The 23,501-nt window shown below is 41.3% G+C and overlaps 1 protein-coding gene across 1 annotated transcript in view; it reads left to right on the forward strand.

Annotated features, from left to right (window-relative positions):
* Positions 1-16,224: 16,224 nt before the first annotated feature.
* RTKN2 (rhotekin 2) overlaps positions 16,225-23,501 on the forward strand; it is a 34,372-nt gene continuing 27,095 nt past the window's right edge. Inside the window, exons 1-3 of the mRNA XM_069019082.1 lie at positions 16,225-16,259; positions 19,164-19,363; positions 21,207-21,265. Coding sequence (XP_068875183.1) covers positions 19,203-19,363; positions 21,207-21,265 — 220 coding nt within the window. The 5' untranslated portion in view covers positions 16,225-16,259; positions 19,164-19,202. The remainder of the gene's footprint in view (positions 16,260-19,163; positions 19,364-21,206; positions 21,266-23,501) is intronic.

A 23,501-nucleotide genomic window follows, 5' to 3' on the forward strand; every position in this document is an offset into this window, starting at 1 on the left:
AGCTTCATCCACATTTAGAAGAGGTGACACCCACCTGCCCTCTCCAGCTGACAGTAATGAAAGCGCTCATGGTCTCAAGTAACAGAAAATGTTGATGACTTTGAAGGAGCCCATTGTTCTGCAGCCTAAGCTACATGGTTTTGGCCAGTCAGATCTGAAGTCAGGCAACCATTTAGCCCCTCAATTCTTTCAAGATTTCTCAGGGTTTACTTGCACTCCAGGTATTTGTTTTGCTGGATTGGGATCCAGCTTCTCATTTCTTCAGTTTTTAATTCCTGATGCTGCCATTTGGATGTCCAGTTCAGTCATTCTCTCAGCATTCAGAGAAGAACAGCCTCCCTTTAATATACCAGTGACTGTGCATTTTATAGCAGAGAATGTGCATCAGCCATTATATGTCTGAGCTTTATCCTCTGTGATTTAAACCGTGAGTGGGTAGAATCTACCACTATCACTTACACAAAGCCCAAATTGATACAGCCATAATGTAGGACTCTGTGAAATTCTGCCAACTGCTGGGGAGGCGTTATCCAGTTTATTTGTATGCATCTCTCTCTTTCAAGATCTTTTAAAATGTGCTGCAGTATAATTTCCAGAAGGATAAAGGCTACTTAAATGAAAACAGCATGTACCAACCTGTTTGGTGCTGCAAAGAAGGTGGAATATTCATAATATTCAGCCTTTTTTCAGGTAGGGCTCTATATCTGTTGTACAGCATCCCATCTGACCTTTAAATAGGTTAAAGCTTCCTTAAAGCTGATGATTTCACTTTACTGAAGGCAGATAGAAAAGGCAGTATTATAAAACTAGTTTGCTTTTCAGGAGTTACTGTACTTGTTTATCTTCTGATATTTTTTTTTCTCATTCTAAACAAGGAAAATAGGTGAGTCAGTTTTGTTTTCACTTGCCTTTCAGGCTCTCAATGCTGACATGTTTGTGGGAGCCTTTTTATGTGGTGTAGAACTGGATTCCCTATGATCACTTTGGCTACATTCAGCAGCCTCTGATTTCCTTGTTTGTGTACTGGTTTGCTTTCAAAAGGGGTGTCAGAAATTTTTGTCTCTCCACTTCACGCCCACTCTCCCCACACAGGTCTTCATTGCATGATCTAGCCAGTTTATAGGAGACATTAATTTGCATGGAGTTACTGTTGGGGAAGTTTTCCTGAACTATATATGGTTATATAAAAGCACACAGCTGCACATCCGTTACCGCTGCATACAGATGGGATTGGGAGTTTGGCTCTGGCAAGTAGCACAGTCCCCCCATTCTGTAAAGCTGTGCCCGAAATAGGTATGCCTATTCAGTTCAGTTAATTTGTATGCTGGGAAGTGCTGTGTTTTTCTTGGTGTTTGAGTGTGAACCACAAATGCACATAACTTGAGGTGCTGAAACTTACCTGCATTTAATACTTGCCATCTTTCTGTTTATTGAGAGGAAGCAAGAAGTGAGTAGTAAAATCTAAGGAAAGACCTTAGAAGCTTGAAAGAAGTATTTGAGTGATTTATATGGTAGTGGTGCCTTACATGAGGATTCATATTACGTTTGCATGCAGATATATTCAGGAATCATCGAAGATACAACAATGTTCATTTTGCTGCCGCAGGCACTCATACCCACACAGTAGGAAAGTAGGAAAGGCTTTTGATGGTGTGTTTTAGCATACTGATTGAATAGCACCCTGCTTGCAGGGAGAGTGAACAGGAAGGAGGAGAACATGAATGTATGTGTTGAGTTTGTGACTATTTGGTGCTGGTTAGTTTTTGCCTTCTCCTTTTGAGGGGGACTTCAATCTGATCACTGAATGTCAGTCAACCAACTCAAGTCTATGATTTTTGAGCTGTCACAGCATCAAGAGAAGCAGCATGCTTCAAGACTGCCCTTGGTCCTGCACCAGCTTATCCTGCCTGGTTTGCAGTCAGCTTCCAGCCTTCTTGCAGGCTCTCCAAACTTATTACTGTCCCCATAGGAAACCCCTGGCTGGAGCTGACTCTGGAAAGTTTTTGAGCTTTCCTCTTCTCTATCCATACTGTTGCATAGGAAAATAGAGAATAAAGGGTTCTCTTGTGGGTTGATTTGCACCATTTAGTCCATACCTGGTGAGAGTTCTCAGGTGAGAGAAGACTGTGGGCATATTTTCCAAAAGACAGGAGAAGACAGGCTGTGGGGAGAAGTGTCAGCAGTAGATATGGCTGGAACTTCAGCCATTTTGATTTTGCTTCCAAAAGAGTGACTTCAGTTAGTTAGGAGGATAAAATATAACTAACACCTATTGAGAGGAAAAGCTGGGGGGACTTGCCTTCCAACCAAGTGACTCTTCACTGTGCTTATTTTGAAAGGGAAGAGGAACATATCAAGTTTCCAGTGCCTCTTCTTCAGAGGTCAAAAGTCTAAGCTCTGAGTTGTAATGCTCATGAGACTAAACTGTCACCTTTTAACAAAGCCGTCTCACTCCTGCTCCTCACGTGAGCAGCCACAGTGTAGCAGCACCTCTGGGAACAGCGCTGGGTTTTTCAGATCTGGTAGTCTGGGACAAGTAACAGCAACTGAAGAGGGTCTGGACATCACTGGTGACAGCAAGGGACAAACCTAGCATGGCTCTCCGAAGAGAATGTTTTATATGGCTGCAACAAACTGGCCTGGTGTAAGCCAGCTCCCTGCAGCACATGAGTTTCTGCTAGGTATTAGTTGTGGGATTAGCTACCAGGTTGCTATTCCCAGATCTCTTCCGAAATGAGATGTAATCTGCAGCAAAATGGGGGTTATTTGTTTTTGAAAGAAGCTGCTCCACTCAAAAGCAGAGACTGAAAAATGGCAAAAATCATGTCAGACTATATTTAAAGAAAGATTTCTCCCTACAGCAAAGCCTTTCCCTCATTGGGACTTATTAAAATATAGACATTTTCTCCAAAGAAAAGGAAAGCACAAAGCCTGCCATTAAAGCAAAGTTTCAAGCTATTTCATTCAGACAGCATTCTTTCTGCAATGGGCACTGCATGGTAAGGAACATTGCTTTTACAAGTACGTATTTCATGCCTTCCACATTTGAAGGACTACGTGCAGAATAAACCATGCTGATTTCCCAACTGGCAAAAGTGCCCAAATGGCCAGAAAAAACCTGAGAATAGCCATCTATATCTTATTGGCTGACTTGGTGCCTAATCCTATGTGCTTGGGTGTAAAAGTTTTTAATTTACGTAACAGAGACATAAAAAGAACAGTGTTAAGGTGCTGTGGCAAATTCAGTCCTCTGGGATATTCCAGCATGCGGGAGAGCAGCTCCAAGCCCTGTGGGAAGCAGTGGGGGTGGGCTTCCCCTTTCCGCTGCATTCCTGGCATCTGTGCCAGGACTCCAAGAGTTCAGTGGTCACTGAGAGGCAAAAAGTCACATGGCCCAAGAAATCAAAGGTCATCTAAAGGTCAAAGATCACAAATCCAAAGGTCCACTGGGGGATCAAAGGTCACAACAGGGAAATGTAATGTGGAGGTCACAGGTCAAAGTCATGCAGAGGTCAAAGGTTACAGAAGTCCTGGTGTTAAATGTCATCACAGAGGTCAAAGGTCACAAGAAAGGATAAGTATCACCATTATCAAAGGGTCAAAGGTAACAAAAAGCCAAAGGTCATCGAAAAAGTTAAAGATCACGCAGAGCTCAAAGGTCATTGAAAATGTCAAAGGTCATTTGGGGTCAAAGGCATACAGGTGCCAAATGAGAGACAAGAGATTTGTTTTTTGAGATCCAATTCTTAAAAACCCCTTCTTGAACTTCTGGGCACAGTTCATCAGGAGCCTGGCTCAGGGCCTCAGGCACCCTGGTAACCTGAGCATCACACCTCATCCAAGACATGGAGAGATTAGGAAACACATTCCTACCATTCAGATCAGTGCCTCCATACCCTGGAGGGGAAAGCTCAGCCACTTCCAGGGCTGTCCTCCTCCAGAGGGCCCTCAGGAAACCCAAGGAAGCAAGTGCTTTCCCCCCTGAGTCACCCTCCTGCCTGGTTCTGCTCACATTGGAGGCTGGTGGCCCTTGGTGTCATGTGCCACACCAGGATACCCAACAACAGCAGCAGCTGGGCAGATGCTGTCTGAGATTACCCCAAAGCTAATTCACTTTTTGTTAGAAATTACTAGAGGTTGTCTCATGGATGAGGATTCTGTAGCTTTAAGATCAAAATGCATTGCAGATAGTAATGTGTTATTAAAGCTAAGGTATTTGGGGGGGGAGCACTTTCTAACATGGCTGATAGTAAATCCCAAGTAATGGAAGAGAAGAATCCACAGCTCATCCTATTTCAGTTTTAGTTTATTTGAAAATGTTGCTTGTTCCCATATTTTTCCAGGTAATGGTATCACATATTCTGAAATGGATTTGGGTTCAACAGGATGTGACAGCACAAGCAAAGAAGTTTCCACACAACATCTGGCCATACAAACAAATTGATTCAATTGCACAAAGCCCACAGTTCTTCCATCTTTGGTCTTTCTGGAAATTAAAATATCAATATAAATGACTATAGATTTTTGCAAAATGATGTGTCCACTGAAGTTTCAATTAGCAGAACAATTGGCAAGTGCTGGTTGGAATGAAGCATTGGAAAGACAGAACCTCAGAAGGTGTTTATGGCCCTTTCAACTCAAATTCAATTTCATTTCCAAGTTCAATTCAATTTAAAATGTCCTTTAGGCATTTTCCATATTCAGATAAGAATTTTTAAATCATGAAGAAAATACCATTATATTTCCTATGTAGTATCCATACTAATATGACATAGAATTATTTGCTTTAAATTTTCTTAAGTAAAATCTCAAATTCATGTCAGTTGCTATAGCCAGGGACTTCAATGCCACTAAGAATTTGCCATGTTGCTTCTGGTTCCTGCTGGCATGTGCTGCTTGGTCTTTGCTGTCACATATCAACAATCTTAACATATGATTTTTAAGGACCACTACATTTGGGGCACTCTCCTACATATGATAATGCAGTGACTCAGAAGGAACAAAAAGGAAAAGTATACTGATAAATACCCAGACCATGAAGCATACGGTACACAGCACTTCTTTCGAAAGGAGGAAAATCAAAACAAAACAAGAGGAAGGAAATAAAATGTCAGTTTGAGCATTAAAAGGTGTTCTATTCTTTCTTTAGTATTATACAGTGCTAATAAATTCAAACCAACCAGGAAGCCTTAGATTGGATTCAGAAGAATACTGACAAAACTTAGTGGAATGCTACAAACTTTTCTGTAGCTTGAGTGCAGTTATTTCTATTCTCCAAGAAGATGGCTCTGCAGCTTTTCACATTGATGTCATATATTAAATGATTCCATAAATTAAATTCTCTTCTGCTCAGGGTACCTACATCCCAAGTATCACATAGGGACACAGAAGACAGTTCAGACTTGCATCTTTAATGTCATCTGAAAGTATATTGATTTTATTGGATGCTTAGGTACAATTTACTTCTATTCCTTCATACTCTTGCCTCTTTTTTCTCATATTCATGTGAGCAGTTTGCTTTCACGTTTGCATAACATGTAAAGGTCTGGGGGATCAGCTATTGCTGTCCTGAGAGAATGACTGAGTAGGCTGGAGGTTCCTGTTGGGCAGGACACTGAATGGGGGGATGAATGAGGCTTTCAAAGTTACCGGAGAGGGGCTCACTTAAGCCAACAGGCTTCCTATATGATAAAGAGAAGACATAATCTATAAGAAAGGGACAAACTTAGAAGAAAAATACAGAGCACTCTAGTTCCTAGATGCTAATGAGATGAAAGAGCCTGGTTTTCTCCAGTGCTCAGCTTTGCTGGCAATGTGCAGTTTGCATGTTGCAGCCAAGCAACACTCAAATTGGGCAGGAAAAGTGATATGGCTGCACAGCTGTTCTGCAGTCCTTTTCCTCTTCTGCAGCAGGTTGGATGTGGCAGGGACAGAAATTGGTTAGATGGGGTGAAATTCACCTGAGCACAAAGGAAAGGCATTGTTTGTCTCTTGTTGCAGCCCTGATCTTGTCTACACTGATCTTGTCCACTACTGTGGAAGTGTTAGGCAGTGTCTTGCTGCAGAAATGGGCCTTTTTTTACACCTGGTAATTTGTGCCACATGGCCTATGTTAAAGCAATGTCTTGTGTAGTGCAAAATGAGGTGAGTTTATTGTCCTTCAAGGGACAATTTTGTTTCTGTTGTTATAAAGAATGCTACCTTTTGCAATTGCTAAATCTGCAGTGTTCAGAGCAAGGTGGTGGATCATCTTTTTTACTCATCACTTTGAAGGCGCTGCCTGCGAGTATGCGAGAAGGTTCTGTCAAATGGTTTTATGCACAAGGCAAATTCTTCTCAAAAGAAGACTGACGTCAATGACATGTTCTTATTCACAGGAGGTAAAAAGTGCAATGAACTAAAGATATGTATGCAGGTAGCAAACAAATAAACAAACTGTGCTCTAGATAATTTAACAGATGCATATCCTTGGAAAAAATGAATAAATAAATGGCACAGTCCTTGGGAAATACAATGCTCTTGCCACTGCCACATGTGCAGTGAAACATAGATACAATTTGAAAGATAGGTAAAAGCCAATATGTACAAAGATTCCTGAAAACAGATGTTTTCACATACACGTCTATCTCTCAGGCAGTAGGTCTTGAAGGCTGTGTGACCAGACACTTCTATCTCTGTCTGAGACTGGGAGCTGAAAGAACATGTGTTCACCAAAGGAAAAAAAAAATGTATTGTGCCATGGTGCTTTCTATCTTCTCCTCAAATTTCTTGCCCCCAGATGGCTGCTAACTTTATATAACTTGCAGCCAAGGTTCCTCCTACAGGGAGCAGGAACAGAGCCCAAACTGATCTCATCCAAATGGGACTTGGTCGCATCTTCAGACTGACTAATTCCTATGTTAAACTCAGGTGAGCCTTCCCAGCGTGCAAAATTCCCCATGCAGTTTCTCTCCAAGGTTTACATGAAAGCTGCAATGCTATCCAGGACTAGAGTCAACTGCCTATTCTCTTTTGAAACATTTTGTCCCAAACTCAGGCTATTTGGTTAGATAAGTAAAGTTAGTTTAGAAATGCCCAGAGGCGAAACCATTAGTAACAAGAGAATGATTCATTCCTTACAAAAATCTGATCTCTCAGAAGATTGTTTGGAGAAGCTTGTTTGCCACGGATGACTTTCTAGGCAGCTATTGAGATGACTGCCAGTAAAATACACTCGGTGGCACACAAACCATTGTGGTGCCAAATACGTATAAAACTTATTACCTCTGAAATTGTCAAAGAAGTTCTCCACCAACCTAGCGATGCCATGTAGTAAGATAATTTGAAAGGAATGCCTAAAAAATGGTGTGGCTGGGGTGGTAATGAGAAAAACCTGTTCAGATTAGTAATGTGTGTACTGCCTGCGTGAAAGCTGCCAATGAAATTCTGGGTGCTTCAGTGCCTGGTGGTTTAAATGCAATTGGCTGCTTAAATCCATCCAGCAAGAGCATGCAATTGTCTGTAGCAGGCAGATGTAGCAACACACGTGTGTGAAAGAACCTGTCCCTTACAGAAGTGTGAGAGAGATGTACTTTTGGGGAGAGACTTTAAGCAAACACAAAGGGCAGATGAGGAGCAACAGCCCACTTGTATCTTTTAAAGCTCCCTCCTGGGCTGGTGTTTTAAAGATGGAAGTTAATACAGTTCTAGAAGGGACTATAAGACAGAGCAGGAGTATTTGTAAAAATTTAAGACTGTGTTGTGAGTGTCCACACTATGAAATAAATTAAGAAAAGATGGTCTTCATGTTAGGTAGTGGCTTGCTTTAGCTGGTGTTTTCTCTCACAAAATATAATGCCTTATCTGTGTAAGCAGGGTGACTCAGTGTTGCAGAGATTGTTGATGTACAGGGAACACATTCCTGAACAGGGAAGGAATAAAAGAAACAGATATTTTAACTTGTTGGTTAAAACTGCTTTAGTGCACAAACACTGATAGTAAAAAAGTATTTGGGGATTATCTTAAACAGGTGTCCCTCTGTATCAGACTTGGATAACTTCCCCTCTGGCTCTGCATTAGCTTTTTAAAGAACCTTTACATTTTTTAAATTATAAAAAATTTACTTGCTGTTTGTTGGTTTTTCTTTAAACATCCTGATTGCTTTTTGATGACACTGTACAAACACACGGTTAGGTGCTAGAAATAGCTTCCTAGAACTCAAATTGATTTTTAAATAAGAAAGTAAACATGTGCTTGTGTGTAAGTCGTGCATGCATCCAGGCAGAACTAGTTATTTTTATTCATCTAGATGAAATTGTCTGTAAAAACATGAGGTGCTATTTATTGTTACCATAATTTATAATTTAAAATGCTAACAGTGACATGAAGTGTTGTCTCAGCTCATTTAACAGGCTGTGAAATGGTTAGAAGGATGATAGAAATCTCTGACAAACCAACCTCATGTAAAATGTAGTTACTCATATTTGCTACTCAACCCCAGATTTTTCATAATGGGGAGTAAAAATGGGTCATCTTGTTAGGTGAAAAAATATTATCATTAGCAAGAAATGTTTCCATCTTGCACTGAGGAGAATGCATGCACAGCTCAGTTTCATCCCCTCCCCATGGTTTGACTTTGAGGGGAACTGGAGTAGGGGAAAAGAATAGCTGGACTGCTTGGTTTCCTTCAGTGCAGCTGTGGTGAACTCGAAGAGAAGGTGCTGCCTGTCACCTCAGCCACGGGGTGTCCGCAGGGTCCTTTGCAGCAAACTTCTCCCCTTGGATCTTTCTTCCTGATGAAAATGATACCCTAGTCCCTCCTACATGTGAATGGACAATTTCAATCCAACACCGCAGTGATTCAGCAAAAAAGCATCACCTGTATAAAAGATATAGTCTGACTCTGGGCTTATTCCCCAGGAACAGCCTTACATCCCTGTTGGGGTCCCAGTATTGGCTGTGCTGTGGCAAATACTTCTTGTTGCCTTATGGCTCTTTTGAGGGCTCCATGGGGGCAAGTTATTTCACAGTGGTATTGCTCTCTGAGGGGCAGAGGAGGAGATTGGATTTAGGGAGAAGTTTGGTGAATGCACAGGGACTAGGGATGCTGAGAATAGAAAACTATCTGGCAGTTCTAAAAACTTAAATCCTTTTATCCCTATAGATGTATTTCTTTAATCTAAGCACTTGAGTGGATGAACTGTTCAATATTTTTTCAGTATCCATTTCTGTAAGAAACAGGACATAATTTGCAAGCCAGATTTTCCTTAAGGACCAGAGGCTTAAAATCTCTGATAGAAATTTCCAACCAGAAATGGTTATTATGTTGCACATATCAATAAGTAGATTGATAGTAATGAGACATTACTTTTTTTTACTGTGCTATTTTCATGAAATAACATTTATCTTAATCCTTCTTGCTTTGGCTCACTCTTTCTTGGCCTGATCTGTATGACAAATGCCCATTTATGCAGATGGAACCCCAGTAAGGAGTTAGAAAAATGCAGAAAAACTACAGCTTTGTGGCAAGGCAGGAAAAACCAAGGAGCCACAGATGGTTATAGCCCCAAGTGTGACTGGGAAAACTGAGGCAAACCAATCTCATACTAATGAGAAACATTTCTTAGGGCAAAGTGAGAGTTTGCAGTGAAGTATAGATCCCTATCCATGCTCCTTTGAATATCCTCCCAGAGACTGGATCAAAACAATCCAAATAGTGTGTGAAATGCAAAGAAATTAATTTACATGGGGTTATTGTGCCTCAGTTATTGGGACAACAGCTGTCACCTCAAGATGTGCCATGGTAAGGGCGAGTCACTATTTACTTCCTTAGCAATGCTGCAGTGCAGGGGGAACTTGAGTGCAGGTGGCTGCACAGAGGGCAGCTAATGTTGCTTGGTCTCCAGAGCACATTGCTTTGCCATTTTTCTCTCCCTAGATACCTATATTTCAGTACTTGGAAAATATTAGACCAAACTGCAAAGTAATTTCAGATGGAGATTGTTTCCAAGTATTGTATTCTGCAGAGATAGTCTACACTGTTTGGGAAAAACAAAGAGACAATCATTTGGAAATACTCTCTGAAGGCTCTACCTTCAGAGAAAAAAAAAAAAAAGCCAATCCCAAGAGCTAACTGGAGAATTGCTCCTTTTACCTGGGCAATTGCTATCAGAAGTGGGCTTACATCTGCTCTCACAGCAGTAGGTGGAAGTCCTCTGTCTATCAAAAGGAAGATGATTTTCTGACATAATTTTCTCATATAGGAGTTTATCTTTAAATATGTGATATTCTCAGTGTACTAATTCCTCATCTCAAGTTCAAAGTGGCACTCCATTAAATGATCCAGTGACTTCTCACTTGCCTCTGCAAGATCAATTGGGAAACTCCTAACAGGCCTAACCCTGAAACCAGAACATGGAGTGCCCAGTTAGATTCTCCCATGACACAAACTGGTGACTTCACCAGCATGCTGCCCAGCAAGCGTTTGGATGCAGCTGTCTCAGATATTTTATATACCAAATGCCACCCGCAGAAAATGCCCAAGAAATCAAACCAGGACTCTGTACCCAACAGAGGAATCCTGGTAAAAGGCATGGTAAGAGAGTGACAGTGTAGAATCTCTAGGAAACCCTCCTTGTATGGAACATGCCCATAATATGGAGCTGAAAGGACCTCCCTGGGTTTAAACAGCAGTGTTATTTTTGTGTGACCATTTCTCTGTGTGTATAAATGTCCCCTTATATTTCCACTGTCAATATTACTGTGTCCCGCAGCCATAGGGAGGAGGAGAGAAGATCCAGCAGGCAGGAATTGTGCAGCAAGATTGATTTATTTAATAATTTTACAAACTCTTTTATAGACTTTTTTCTTCATAGTCTAATTGGACAAAGGATCAGCTACCCCTTGGGGTGATTGGCTAAAATCCTAAACATCCATTGTCAAAATATTTTTCTACTGTACCATAAACACTTCTACAAGGTCGCAGGTGTTCTTAGTTTACAGAACTTCTGCTATTATCTTCCATGAGAGAGAAAAGTATCCTGTGGTTTAGAAGAAGCAGGAAAATTCCTTGCTAACAGCATTTTTGTATCCACACCCCTATTAGCAATGGATCCAAGCAGCCAATTTCAACCACCTTTGGTTTTGAAAAGAATTAAAGATAACTTCGTTCCTACAACTGCTGTGAAGATAGAAAGTAGAATAGAAAAGAGAGACCACATAAATTTCTAAACTTAGGGAAAGGCTGCAAAACTATGCTGTGTTAGACACTGTGTATCCACACTGTCTTCTAAGCTGGAGAAAGGCTTCTAGAGAAGCTGTCAGTCACCTGTGAGGATCCTTGTCCATAAGGATATTTTTGATGGGTTTGATTTTCTACCAGTGTGGGAACAACATGTGAATTGGCTTCAAAACCAATGCCCCTGGTCTCCCAAGCAGAAACAAAAGAATACATGTGACTGGTCTTCCTCAGTTAGTCACTCTTCATCCACTGTCTTGGGCATGGGCAACTTTAAGATGTAGAGGATGATAAAACTGCAGTTTAAAGTCATGCAATATTTAATCTGATTGTTAAAGTTTTCAGGTTTGATCTCAGGAACTGTTCTCCAAATTCATATGGGGATGGATTTTATGTAACTTACTATTTCTGTTATGAAATATCTTTTGAGTGCATTTATCTCATATGGTGATTCAAAAAGGCTACATTAATTTAATCTGAAGGCATTTCAATATAGGATTGACATCAGGAATACTGGGAAGAGTCAGTTTCTGGCCTCTTCTCTGGAAAAAGGAAAAATAATTCCTTGTACTTTCTCCACCTTCTACAGTTTCTTTTAGAAATTCTACAGGAACATGCAATGATCAACAAAATAGTTCATTGAAGCACCTTGGTATCAATGTTTAGTTGATGGCATCACACAAAGATGTGACCCCGATGCCATTGGGAGCACTAAAACAGTTGAAGGAGCACTGTAGAATGTTAAAAATCTTGAGCAGAAGATGAGCAAGCCCTCAGGGTAAAATTAATCTGAGAACACCTGAACTAGTAAGAGTTTATTCTAATCTGTTCTGGCCTCCCCGTCTAATTATCCAAGAAAGGTAAGGATGATGCGTGCTAGCTAACTTAGGCATCTGCATGTTACAGGATGACATCTTCATTGACTGGCTCCATGACTGCCTTAGAGAAGATACCTACTTCCCACTGCTCAGTTGGCTAACATGGAGCCTATAAAGTTTTCTCTTGCCATAATTTTCACCATGATAGGGTTAGGCTTTAGCTCACTGTCAGCCAGATGATTAATTTTCACCTTATCCAATCAAAACTGAACCTAAAGTGCATTACAGTAAGGTAGTTACCCATATTTAATTTGTTTTCTAGGACTCCATGTTGCCCTTCTGCCCAGCTAAGAGAATGGAAAGACTTCAACGGACCTCAGCAGGCTGAAATGAAGAAATGACTTACTGAGGCTCCAGTAAGTGTTCAGGTAAACACCCTAAATTCCAGAGTCTCTGCCCATTTCACCAATCTATAGTGGTCGCATACTATGGCAATTAAAGTCAGGGGCAATCAATGGGAACAGTTTGCTCTTCAGTTTAAAATTAAATAAGTAGTCAGTTATAAAAAGCTTTTGCAAATTCTTTCCCACGTGTCCAGTACAAATCTTCATAGATTTCCATTTAGGATAAATCTGAAGAGGAATTGAATAGATTTCTACTGGCACACTCTGATGGTATTCAAGGAGTAGGTGTAGCAAGCTGTGGGAACTAAGAAATTAAGAAAAATACTGCAGTGCTGTCAAGAGTAGGTGTAGACATTTTGTACCTGCTAAACCAAAATGATGGGCCTAACATTTAAAATAATATGCTGATCTAACACTTGAGCAGAACAATGATTTAGGTAGACAATGATCTTTTCTCTGCTATCCAGTTTCCCTAATACTAGAAGGAAGCCAAATGCTTTGCAATGCAAAACGAATGGCAAATAAAAGGATGGTGTGATTCATCTGAAAAAAATGTTTCACTTAAGAAAACCCAGAAGGCAGGATATAGATCCCCTATTTAATTCACCCTACCCCCTTCTGACTTCTCTGCACTAGCAGCAGTGACTGTGCAGGATTTTCCTTGTTTTGTAGGTTGTGCCTTGGGTTTCTCTGCCATTCAGTGGAGGTTTGTCTGGAGAAAAAAACATGGTTACAATGCTTCCCTTTTTTGTTGCTGTCTGCTGAATTTACTCTTCAGTTAGGGAGCAAGCAGAATGGTTACTAGTTGAATCCCAGATCTCTGGATAATGTAGACGGCATAAAGCCTTCTTCATTTCAAGTTAGTTTGTGTGCTGTACCAGCAGGAGAGCTTTGTTGGAGCTAGATATGAAGTGTGGAAAGAACATCTCACCTCCTTCAAAACCTGTAGAAATGCCTTTTAAAGCCTCAGTTGTATGTTCCCATAAAAGATAGCAGTAATTTTTTAATTAAGCATCTGACAGATCCACTGAATTATGAAGCCTCATTTTATAATGAAAAAACCTAACATCTCTAGACAGTGAATGCAACAGAAGACCAAAGCAGAAGCAGGTGCAAGAATGTAAGAAGCCAGACTTTGCAGAAACATGTTCCTAATGTACTGGAAAATTGGACATTTGAATCAGCTGAAGAGCAGGTATGCACTGAGCTTGAGAAGATACTATTCATGTTGCTTAGGGCTGAGTCCTACACATTTAACTCCCACTGATTTCTTAAGGACTCCAATTCAAGTCAGTGTCAGTAGGAGTGTGTAAGGGCTGCAGGCACGGGCTCTTTATGCTACTAGCAGTCACATTTTGGGACTTTATTAAGACTCAGATTTGCTGAACAGACTGTACTGCAAAACCATGCTAATTAACATCTAAAGTTCTTGGACAACTGCCACAGATTCCTGGGAGCTGTCTATACTACCAGCAAAAATGGTTCTAGAGATGCTGATTGCCTGAAATAATTTGGGGCATAACTAGTCCTTTTGCAGTGATTTTTATTGTATTCATGTAGCCACTCTGGCTTTTGACAAAACCCTTTTGGTGCATACCTGAGAGCTGTTCTCAGGAGTTTTGGAGGCAGTGCTTCTGGAAAGATTGAGCCAGTGGGTTTGTTGTAGAGTCTAACCTGAACTGCTTGGGATGATGCTGGATGGGAAGTGTTTTGGTGTGTCGTTTTCACAGGTTGCATTAATTTTCTGTGGTAGTGCACAATTTGGTGAGTTGGTGAAGGGATTTTGGCAAGGCAGAGTTACAGTAATTCATTCCTTATCTGTTTATCTCTACAGTAATGTTATTATTTCCAGCTGCTCCCACAGTTTACGTCAATCTCATCAATGAGTTTCAGCCATTCAGTCAAGACTGTAGCCTCACTCAACTTTGGTCAAGCATTGATTCATTGATAATGCAGTTCAGTTAACCTGAGACTTTCACCTGTTTGGTTCAATTCCACTCCATGACATGTTCCTGTTTCTAGTTTTCTTCTGTAGCCTAGAAAATTACCTGGAGATTTTTGAGGCATAAATCCCATCCCTGACTGATTCAGGAGAGGCCAGACCACACTTTAAGAGATGTGCCATACTGTAAAGCAAAAGGGCACTGATTTGTCATCTCATGTTCTCCCCTCATTTGGTGGATTGCTTTTGCTGTATCTGAAATCCTGAACTCTGCAGCAGAGACAGGAACCCAAGGCTTATCCTGGGATGCATGAAGCACCAGGATAAGGTGGAGACTTTCCTATCAACCTTCCTTAAGCCCACTCTTAGATATATTGGCTGTCCATATGCAGCTCTAAGTATCATACCTTGATCAAACAAAAGCCTTTTGGCTCCCTGATGGGATTTCTTCACTGAACAAACTGGACAAAGACTTCTTTTGGGAAAGTCACAATACCTAAAGAACAGGAGTATCTAAACAACAGGAAAAAATGTAGCATCTATAAATAGGAGTAGGGCTTCCCAGTTGTGGCATGTGCCCTGCCAGTATGCAGAGGACTTCGGGATGACATGAAGGTATGTAATGAATATCTGAATGCCTCTCCTTGCCCTAAGAAATATGGCCCAAGATGGAGACAGGAACTGCTGAACAGCCGCTTCTGCCATCTCTGCCTCCAGGTGAAACTTGAGCACTCTGGAGGGAAGCAGAGCTCCCCATGCTCTGCCTTGCACCAAGGATACCTTTGGTCCAGAAGTTCATGATTTTCCTTCAAGGCCCGCCCCCTGCATTTGTGCCCCAGTTGTAAATGTCAGGGGTCAAGCAGAGCCACTGAGCACCTATGTGAAATCCTGATGAAGCAATGAGGCTTTTAAAATTTTCCCTTCTAACTGCATTTTCTTATATTTTAAATAAGCATATGTTAGCCTGGAGACTTCTGTCTACTGTAGAAAGCTGTTAGCAACACTGTATATCTCACTCATTCCAGCACATTTTACTTCCTGCAAATGTTGACAACCCTGTGTGAAGCAATGAAGATCTGTGCTTCTGACCATCACCTGTCAAGGAGGAATTCAGAGAGGAAAGCCAAGAAATCAGGGATGAGGAATGGATGGGAGACACTATTTTGGCTCATTTGCTTCATCTGCCAAAGACAAACAGAGCTGCAAAACTGGCAGCAGAAGAGAGAGATATGACTCCCATTCCTCTCCAGTCAATCCAGTGAATAATTAATGCACTTTTATTCAGTATATAACAGTATACTTTTAACAATACATGCTATTAGTGCAGCTATTGAAGCACCATCATATTAAAGATGCGTAATTAGATGAACTGCAGGAAACCAAGAACATGGTTAAAAATTGATGGCATGCTTTGGAGCAGCAGTGGTTGCACACTGTGCAGGCGTCAGGAAGCTGCCGTGAGCTTCTCCCTCCCGTTCCCCGTAAGAGTACTCATCAGAAAGAGGTGGCACCGGCCTGTTTCGGGAAAGTAAACTAACGAGGAGCAAAGAAGCCAAGAAAGGTACTCTCCTGGGCTTTATCACTGACACTCGCTGTTGTGGCTAAACACCGGGGGTTGCCGCTGCCGTCAGTCCTGCCGTCAGTAACAGTCCGCAGGCAGGCACCGAGACATTTCTGCAGGTTTCCCTGCCGAGCTACGCCGGCCGCGCTGCCGCCCCCCGCCCGGTGTCCCGGGGGGCGCTGGCGGGGCCGGGGGCGGGCCGGGGGCGGGGCGGCCGCGGCCGTTGTCGGGGCGGGAGGTTTGAACGGCGGCGCCGCCGAGGAGGATGAGGATGATGAGGAGGAGGCAGCGGCCGGGCGGGTCGGGCGCCGTGGGGCCGGTGAGCGCCGGGGCCGGGCGGGGCGGGTCGGGCAGGGCAGACCCGGCCCGCAACCTCCGGTGCCGCGGGGGAGGTGTGGCGGGCAGTGCCCGGCTGCGGGCGGCCCAGGGGGCGGGAGCTGCTCTGTGTCCGAGCTTGGCGGGGCCGTGGTGGCCGCGGGCTGCCCGCGCAACGTGGCCGGGGGGCGGCCGTGTAGCCGCGCTCCTGAGGGACCGCGCCGGGGGACGCGGCGGCCGCCCCGGCAGAGCTGCTGCTCTGGGCTAGGCTGGGCCCCCTGCTCACCCTCCGCAGGCTCTCGGAGGTGCTCCCTTGCACCTCTTTAATCTTTCAGCCACTGGTTTTCCGATTCACGAGAGCTTTTGTGCACCTCGAGTTGGTTAAAAACCCACTGAAGCTGAACTCGGGAGCGTCTCTGAAGCTGTGGCTGTCAATTGCAGCAAACGCTCATTCCTGTGTCTAGCTACAAAGTGCCCAAGCTGGTGTCTCGGATTCACAGCCCCTGGTTTAGAAGAGTACCTACTGTCTGGCTACTTGCTTACTTTACAGGGTTTAGATGTAAACCACTGTGGCAGTAAATCAGAAGTGTACCTTGGCATAAGATTCTGAAAACTTGTGATTAAGATGCCAATTAAATGAAGTAAAATTTCAACCTGTCCTTCCTTCAGCAGTATCTATATAATTTTTCTTGGCTGTTTTTGTTACTTTGTTTGTTTGTTTTGTGACTGCATTACCTGTGAAAAAACTAGAAGTACTTGAAATTTCTTATACTAAGTATACTTAGGTGGGGAATACAAAGACACATTTTGGAAGTGTTGCTTAGGTAATTCCTGAGTGTGGGGCTGAAAATCCCAGCAGTTGTTAATAATCTCGTCTGGATTGTGCTGCCGCTGGTGGGGAAAGATGGACCCAACGAGGGAAACGGTGCATTAGTAGACAGCATATGGCAAAACAGTGCTGTGTCGTTCCTCCGAGTCCAGATGGTGTGCCTGTATTTTTAGAAGGAATGGGGTGGGGGGGGGGGGAAGCTGACCAATCTCTTTTGGTAGGCACAAAGAACTTCATACATTCTCAGATCAGGCTCCTAAGTTCTTCCTTCAGATGAGATTTATGTGGTGGGGTTATTTAAACTGTGGCCCAAAAGCTATTTACTGCTAGTCCAGAATATTTTATGTGAGCCTGGCTGAAATATAGTGTGGACTGAATGCTTTGCAGTTCTGAAAGCCCCAGTGTGGATACATGCAGGTGCCCCAAACAGGAGTGTGTATTTCCTCACTGTACTTCTGTACCAGGTGATAGATGTGGAGAGGAGCCGGGGCAGTGCAGAGGCCTGCTGTCCTGGGAAATATTAGGGGGAAGTATGATGTCATTCTGTGGAGCTTTGTAGCAGCTGATTTATTGGTTTAGGCTCAAGGAACAAGTAATTATTTCTTAGGGAGAGGTGTGGGCCTTGCTTAGATTTTCATAGCCATGTAAAATTTGACTCAGAAGAAAAGAAGATTGATGAAAGCTATTTACTGCTCTTTTTTTTTTTTTCTCCTGAGATGAGCCTTAAGGAAAAGTGTGAATAGAGAGGCAGGTGCTGAGAATGCAGAGGTGTTGGTGCCCTACTTTATCCTGCTCTGGCTGTGATTGAAACTTCGAAAAGAAAACCCATAAGGGGTAAAAATGGGATAGTCCATGGTGCCATACTGAGTCCCAGGCTTTCATATATCATCTGTAGGGAATACCAGCAGAAACTGTGGAAAATATCTCTGATGTGAGCTTTGAGAGCTATTCACCACCAAACAACCATGAACTTGTTAATTTCAGAGGTAGTTGGGGCACTCTTGTTTAGTAATGAGGAAGTGTCACTCTTGACTGACTTGCAAAGTATTTGCAATGCAACCCTGCAATACCATGACAACATTCTGTTACTCACACTGTTCTTCACATGTCAGAAATATTTGGTTTGCCTGGCCACATAACAAGGTAATGTATATCAACCATCAGTGGCATCTAGCAGGCCTTTGGGAGACAGCAAACTGTCTGTGATCCTTCACCTTAATTATTTTCTGGCCTGGTGTGGATTGACCTCTTTGAAGTATCAAGTAAGGAATAATGCACATTTATAAATGTTTTACATGAAAGCAGGCAGGAAAAAGTTGACTTCCCAGAAGTTTTTATAAAACCTTTAAAAAATCCCACTCCTTCAAAAAACAGTGATGGTGAATTTTAGTGACTCACCAGCCATGTTTAGTTTACTTCATACTTTGAATGAAAAGTGTGTCTGGCATGATTCCTGTATAGTGTTGAAGCTACCACAGCTGTTTGACTTTCAGTTTATGGGCTGAAGGAGTCAAATATTGGGATAGTCTCCTTTTTTTTTTTTTTTTTTTTTTTTTTTTTTGTTTCTGCTGTTAACCTAAATTTCTTATCAACCGTAAGAGAAAAAAACATATTTTCTTCACTGTTTTGAAGACAGCCAAAGAGATAATGAGACTGAATTTCTGATTTAAAATATTTCAGACGTTTTCCTCAGCTTAAAGTTTTTTTTAGTAGGGGTCACTGTGAAAAGTGGGTTGTTAATTTATAAGCTTTGTTCAGTTAGCCCTCTCTAGGACCATATGTTACTATTCTGTGAATGACACATGGAGGCACATAAATTTTTAGTAACTTTCAGATGGTACAGTGAGTTAATCTTGGTTTGGAATTTGCATGTATAATGGATATAGTAAATCTGTTATGTCCCATGTTTTACTCATTTGTTCCTGAAGAGAGAACTACCATTCTACATTCAGTAACCATTGCAATAGCCGTGCATAATTAAAACCTAGAGTTTTCTATCCCAACTGGAGAGCGTGTAAAAAATTGAGAATATTGTTAGTTGGTTTTTTGTTTAATCCTTTGGTTTTATTGCTTATCTAGGAATGTGACATCCAAGAGAAGATCAACTTTGAGGTCCGCATGCGAGAAGGCATCTGCAAACTGCTTGCAGCGAGCACGCAGAAGGAGCAGCTCCTGCGTGCGGTGAAGAACCTGATGGTTTGCAATGCTCGCATCCGGGCCTACAGGGCAGAGCTGCAGGGCCCAAAGGAGGAGCCCAGCCCGGGCAGGACAGAAGAGCAGTGAGTAACAGCTCACATTCAGAGGGAGCAGGAATGACACAGGCATTGACTTACACGAGTTTTTAGCAGTCTGACTAGAAATGTGGATTTAAATCCTTCCTTATTTCTTCCCCCATATAAACATAAATTCCTGCTGCCTTAAAGCATTAGTTTTTAAAATAATTCCATTATCTTCTTTTTGCTTTAGAAAATTAAATACAAGTCCTATTTTCCTGGATAGATTTTATTTTTGACATTAAACTGTAATTCCGTATCAAATAACACAATAGACATATTTTCTTGATTACCCTTAGCATACAAAAAGGTACCTAGCCAAGTCTGACGGAACAAAACAAAGCTATCCAAGTCAGGATACAGCTATTTGTATTTTTCGTTCTTTGTATTGTTGTCAAGGGTCCTTCAATGATGGCCCCATTATGGTTAATTGGTACCCTCTGCTGGCCACTTGTGTTAACTACAGCGAAGTGATAAATGCAACCCTCAATGGGAAGAAAAGAAGCTGAAAATATTCTCACATTATAACTCTTGAAGGAGCTGAAGTATTTGTGTTTTATTTGAATAATGGTTTTTTTTGGTCTAAATGGAATTTATTTGAGGTGCAATGTTGAGAATCGTGGTGCAGAGACACTACACAGTTGCTTTCAGGTTATTAATTTAATGAAATACTATATTGCAGCTTAGCATAGAAAGTCTCTGAGTACACGCTTAGCTCCAGTTAATTGTATCTGTAGGAGCAGTTCCACTACTTTTTGCTTTCAGAAATGTTGCCTTATAGGAGAAATTTGTTGGAGGAAAGAGCAGCATTTTCTGTCAACTATTCTGAAAGCTGATTTTGAAAACTAGCACACGATACGTGTGGTATTCTGTAATTATTGCATTTGTACTGCTTTTTCCTACTAAAATAAGTACTTTTGTAGTGATTCATCTTGTATGAATCTTATGTTTTTAGTCTTTAATCTTATGCATCTTATGCTTTTAGTGATGGAATAATATCAAGTGTGAGTATGTGCTGATTTAGTCAACTCCTTGTCTTTGATGTCAGCGTGCACAGAATGGTGATGGCACATGTCCAGAACAGAGCAGGGCTGTTTGGACATGTCTCTGAACAGCTGTATTGTGTGCTTGACTTGTAACTGCCATGCATTGCTTGGATTTCTATCTTCAGGGCTCCTTGAGGTGTCCGTGGAGGTCATTAGAAGAGCTGCACAAGTTATTTCTCTGTTGTTTGAATTGTGTCTTTGGTAGTTGATAGTCCATTTGGAGCTCTTTTCTTTTGATATTTGCTTCAGACTGGAATTTGTTTAAGGCTTAATTGTGGCAGAGAGAGAAAATTCTAGGGTTTTCTAGGGTCTGTCATTCGTGTATTCTGAAGATATTCCAACTGCCTCTGAAAGTCATGATACTGGTAGCAGCTAGAAATTTTCATTTCATTAATAGAGGAGGAGGCAATTCTTTAAACAATAATAGAACCAGTAAATTAAGTTGCATCTTCATTGACGTGTACAGAAGGGAAAAATTGATAATGTTTTTGATCCTGTAGGATCTGGAAAAGACAAGGAAGATGGATCTACTTGTCTTTTAATACTCAGGTTACATAAGCTTTGGAGTAAAATCTTCTAGGGAATTTTTTAAAAATGATGGTGTACCTTCCTTCCAGATTATGCTTAAGAAACTAATGACTCATGTGTTAAACCAGAGATACCAAAATTAACTTTAAAGAAAAGCATTTGAAATGAGCTATAATATGAAAATCCTGACACATCTTAGTGTTTAAAGGGTTGAGTTTTAGATGTCTAAACGCACAGATCTCAAATCTCTTTTTTTGTTTCTTCTTTTTTGGCAGGTTTTCAGAAAATGGGACAAAAGACCGGATGGCATGCAGAGCAAAGGTTGCTATATCAGGTAAGAGGCTGGGTAGTCACTTAATTATAGGAGCTAATTAGCTGGACAGTGGCTTGTAATACAAACTATATAAACAAGTTGGTGTTTTTTAAGTGTGTGTGTGGTTCAGAGGCATCAATCCTCTAATGCTTCAAGGGGACTTGTGCTTAAGTCTCACATGGGCTTTTGAAGATCCTACCTTCTGTTTACATTTTACTCACACGGCCTTCCACAGAGGGAAATACTTTTTTTCTGTTTGCCACCGAACACTGAAAGCATTTCAAAACCAACTAAGTGTGAGTGTGCTAAAAACTTTTTTCTCCTCACAATGGCAGACTTTGAAGTGATAGTATAGGGCATGTCTAACAAATTGAGAGCAGAATTATAACTAGTATGCAAATGCTATTTAGGCAATGCAGATTATGTTACTACAGCAAAGGTACAGTGGTATGGCTTCAATGCAGGCCAGTAACGAGGATATTTAACAACCATTCCTGGTGGGCTGGTACACTGTTTTCTAGCCTGCTCCCAAACTTCAGCACTGTGGATTTATTGCTTTGTTTGCCTGTGCCAATAGTGGATGTTACTACGTTCAGCATTCGTGTGGCTGTTCTGCCAGCTTTGCAAACAGATCTGATTGTGCTCCCCGACCTGCTTCATTAAGAATAAAATAATGTAGAACAGCTCACTACTGAAACTGTTTCAGTTAATTCTGCATATTTTGATGTATCTTTAAGCAAGGTAACTTCTAGTAGACGAAGAGTGACGAGTACATGGTTCAATAATGTTTTCTGCCAGCACAGCTGTTTGCAGAATGTGTATCTGTCTTTCCTCCTTATGGTAGTTGGATGAAAGCATCTGTTTGCCTGTCTGCTGTGGTTGCACCTTTTTCACATTTGGAGAGCTATCTGCAGTGAAGACTTTAGGGTCCTATAATACACTTCTGCTAACTTTAGAAAATCAGAGTTTTTTAAGAACTCTGTTTTTAGTATGAAAAATTTGTTCAGGATATGAAAGATTTAGCTTGTTTCTTTTGATGGGGGAAGACCATGGAAGGTAAAATACACCACTTTGTATTGGGTGCTGTCTGTTGATGATTCTCCCCTGTTACCAACACAGTGGCTCTCAGACTGGAGGTTATGTCCTCAGAAGTGTGGCACAGATCAAGGTGAAGAGGAAGAAGAGCCAACTTGCCTCCCTGTGCAGCCCAGCCTGGGAGTGCTGGATGCTGCCATGCCTTGCCCCTCTTCAGATACTCGCGCCAGGAAGCGTGGCCAGGTCCAGCTTACAGCAGGAAAGCCTAAATGTTGTTCTTGGCCTCTGCTGATTTATACTTTCTATAGGTCACCTGTTATTACCTCCTGATTTTCTACCCTCAGTAATCCATCCACTTATAAATTTATTAGCGTGTCATATGGTTAGTACATGCCAGATGATGATTACCAAAAAAATAGGGCAGTCGTGACCAACACCAAAAGTTCAGGAAGAGCTATGCAGGACTACTGAGGAATATGCTCCTACAGAAAGCAACTATGTCAGATACTGTGTGGGAAGTGCATTCCTTAATCCACAGTTTTTCACACTTCTATCATTTTTACTTATCCCCCATATTTTTGAATAAATTATGTAATTTATGTTATTGCACCAATTGATTTTTTTTGTCAGAAGACAATACATCAAATGTTTATCAAAAAGCATAATTATAATTTAATTTTATAAAGGAATCATTGGGTTTAAATCTGATTAATTGTAGTATTTGAATGCAACCGATTTGCATCCACACAGATTTACAGCTCATGGTAACTGAAATTAAGGTGTGTGAAAATTGATCTTTGTTTTTGATAAATGACAGCTCTTTCAGTCCAAGAATGAATTGAAAGCTGATTTACAAGTATCATGTTATCAATCATTGTTCAAGGATTGACTCATGATTTTCTGACTAAGGTGTAAATTTTTCAGCTAGCAAGATACTGAAAGCGGCATACAGAAGTAATCTTTAATCTAGTACTCTAATTGCTAACAAGGTCTATTGAATACATTGAAATTGTCATTCGGAGTTTGCTATGATTAAAGATAGAAAAAGCTTTTATTTGTAACTGTTTTCACATATGAATGTAGATTTGAGACCTTTGTATTTTAGGAAAGAAACGTTCTATGCTTTGTCTCTGACAGAGATGAATATATATATATATTTAAAAAGTTTGAGAGAGACTTCTGTAATGATTTTAATGAAACTATTTCTCTTTATGTAAAACCC

This window comes from Aphelocoma coerulescens, chromosome 6 (genome assembly GCF_041296385.1).
Source record: "Aphelocoma coerulescens isolate FSJ_1873_10779 chromosome 6, UR_Acoe_1.0, whole genome shotgun sequence".
In the NCBI taxonomy this organism is placed as follows: domain Eukaryota; kingdom Metazoa; phylum Chordata; class Aves; order Passeriformes; family Corvidae; genus Aphelocoma; species Aphelocoma coerulescens.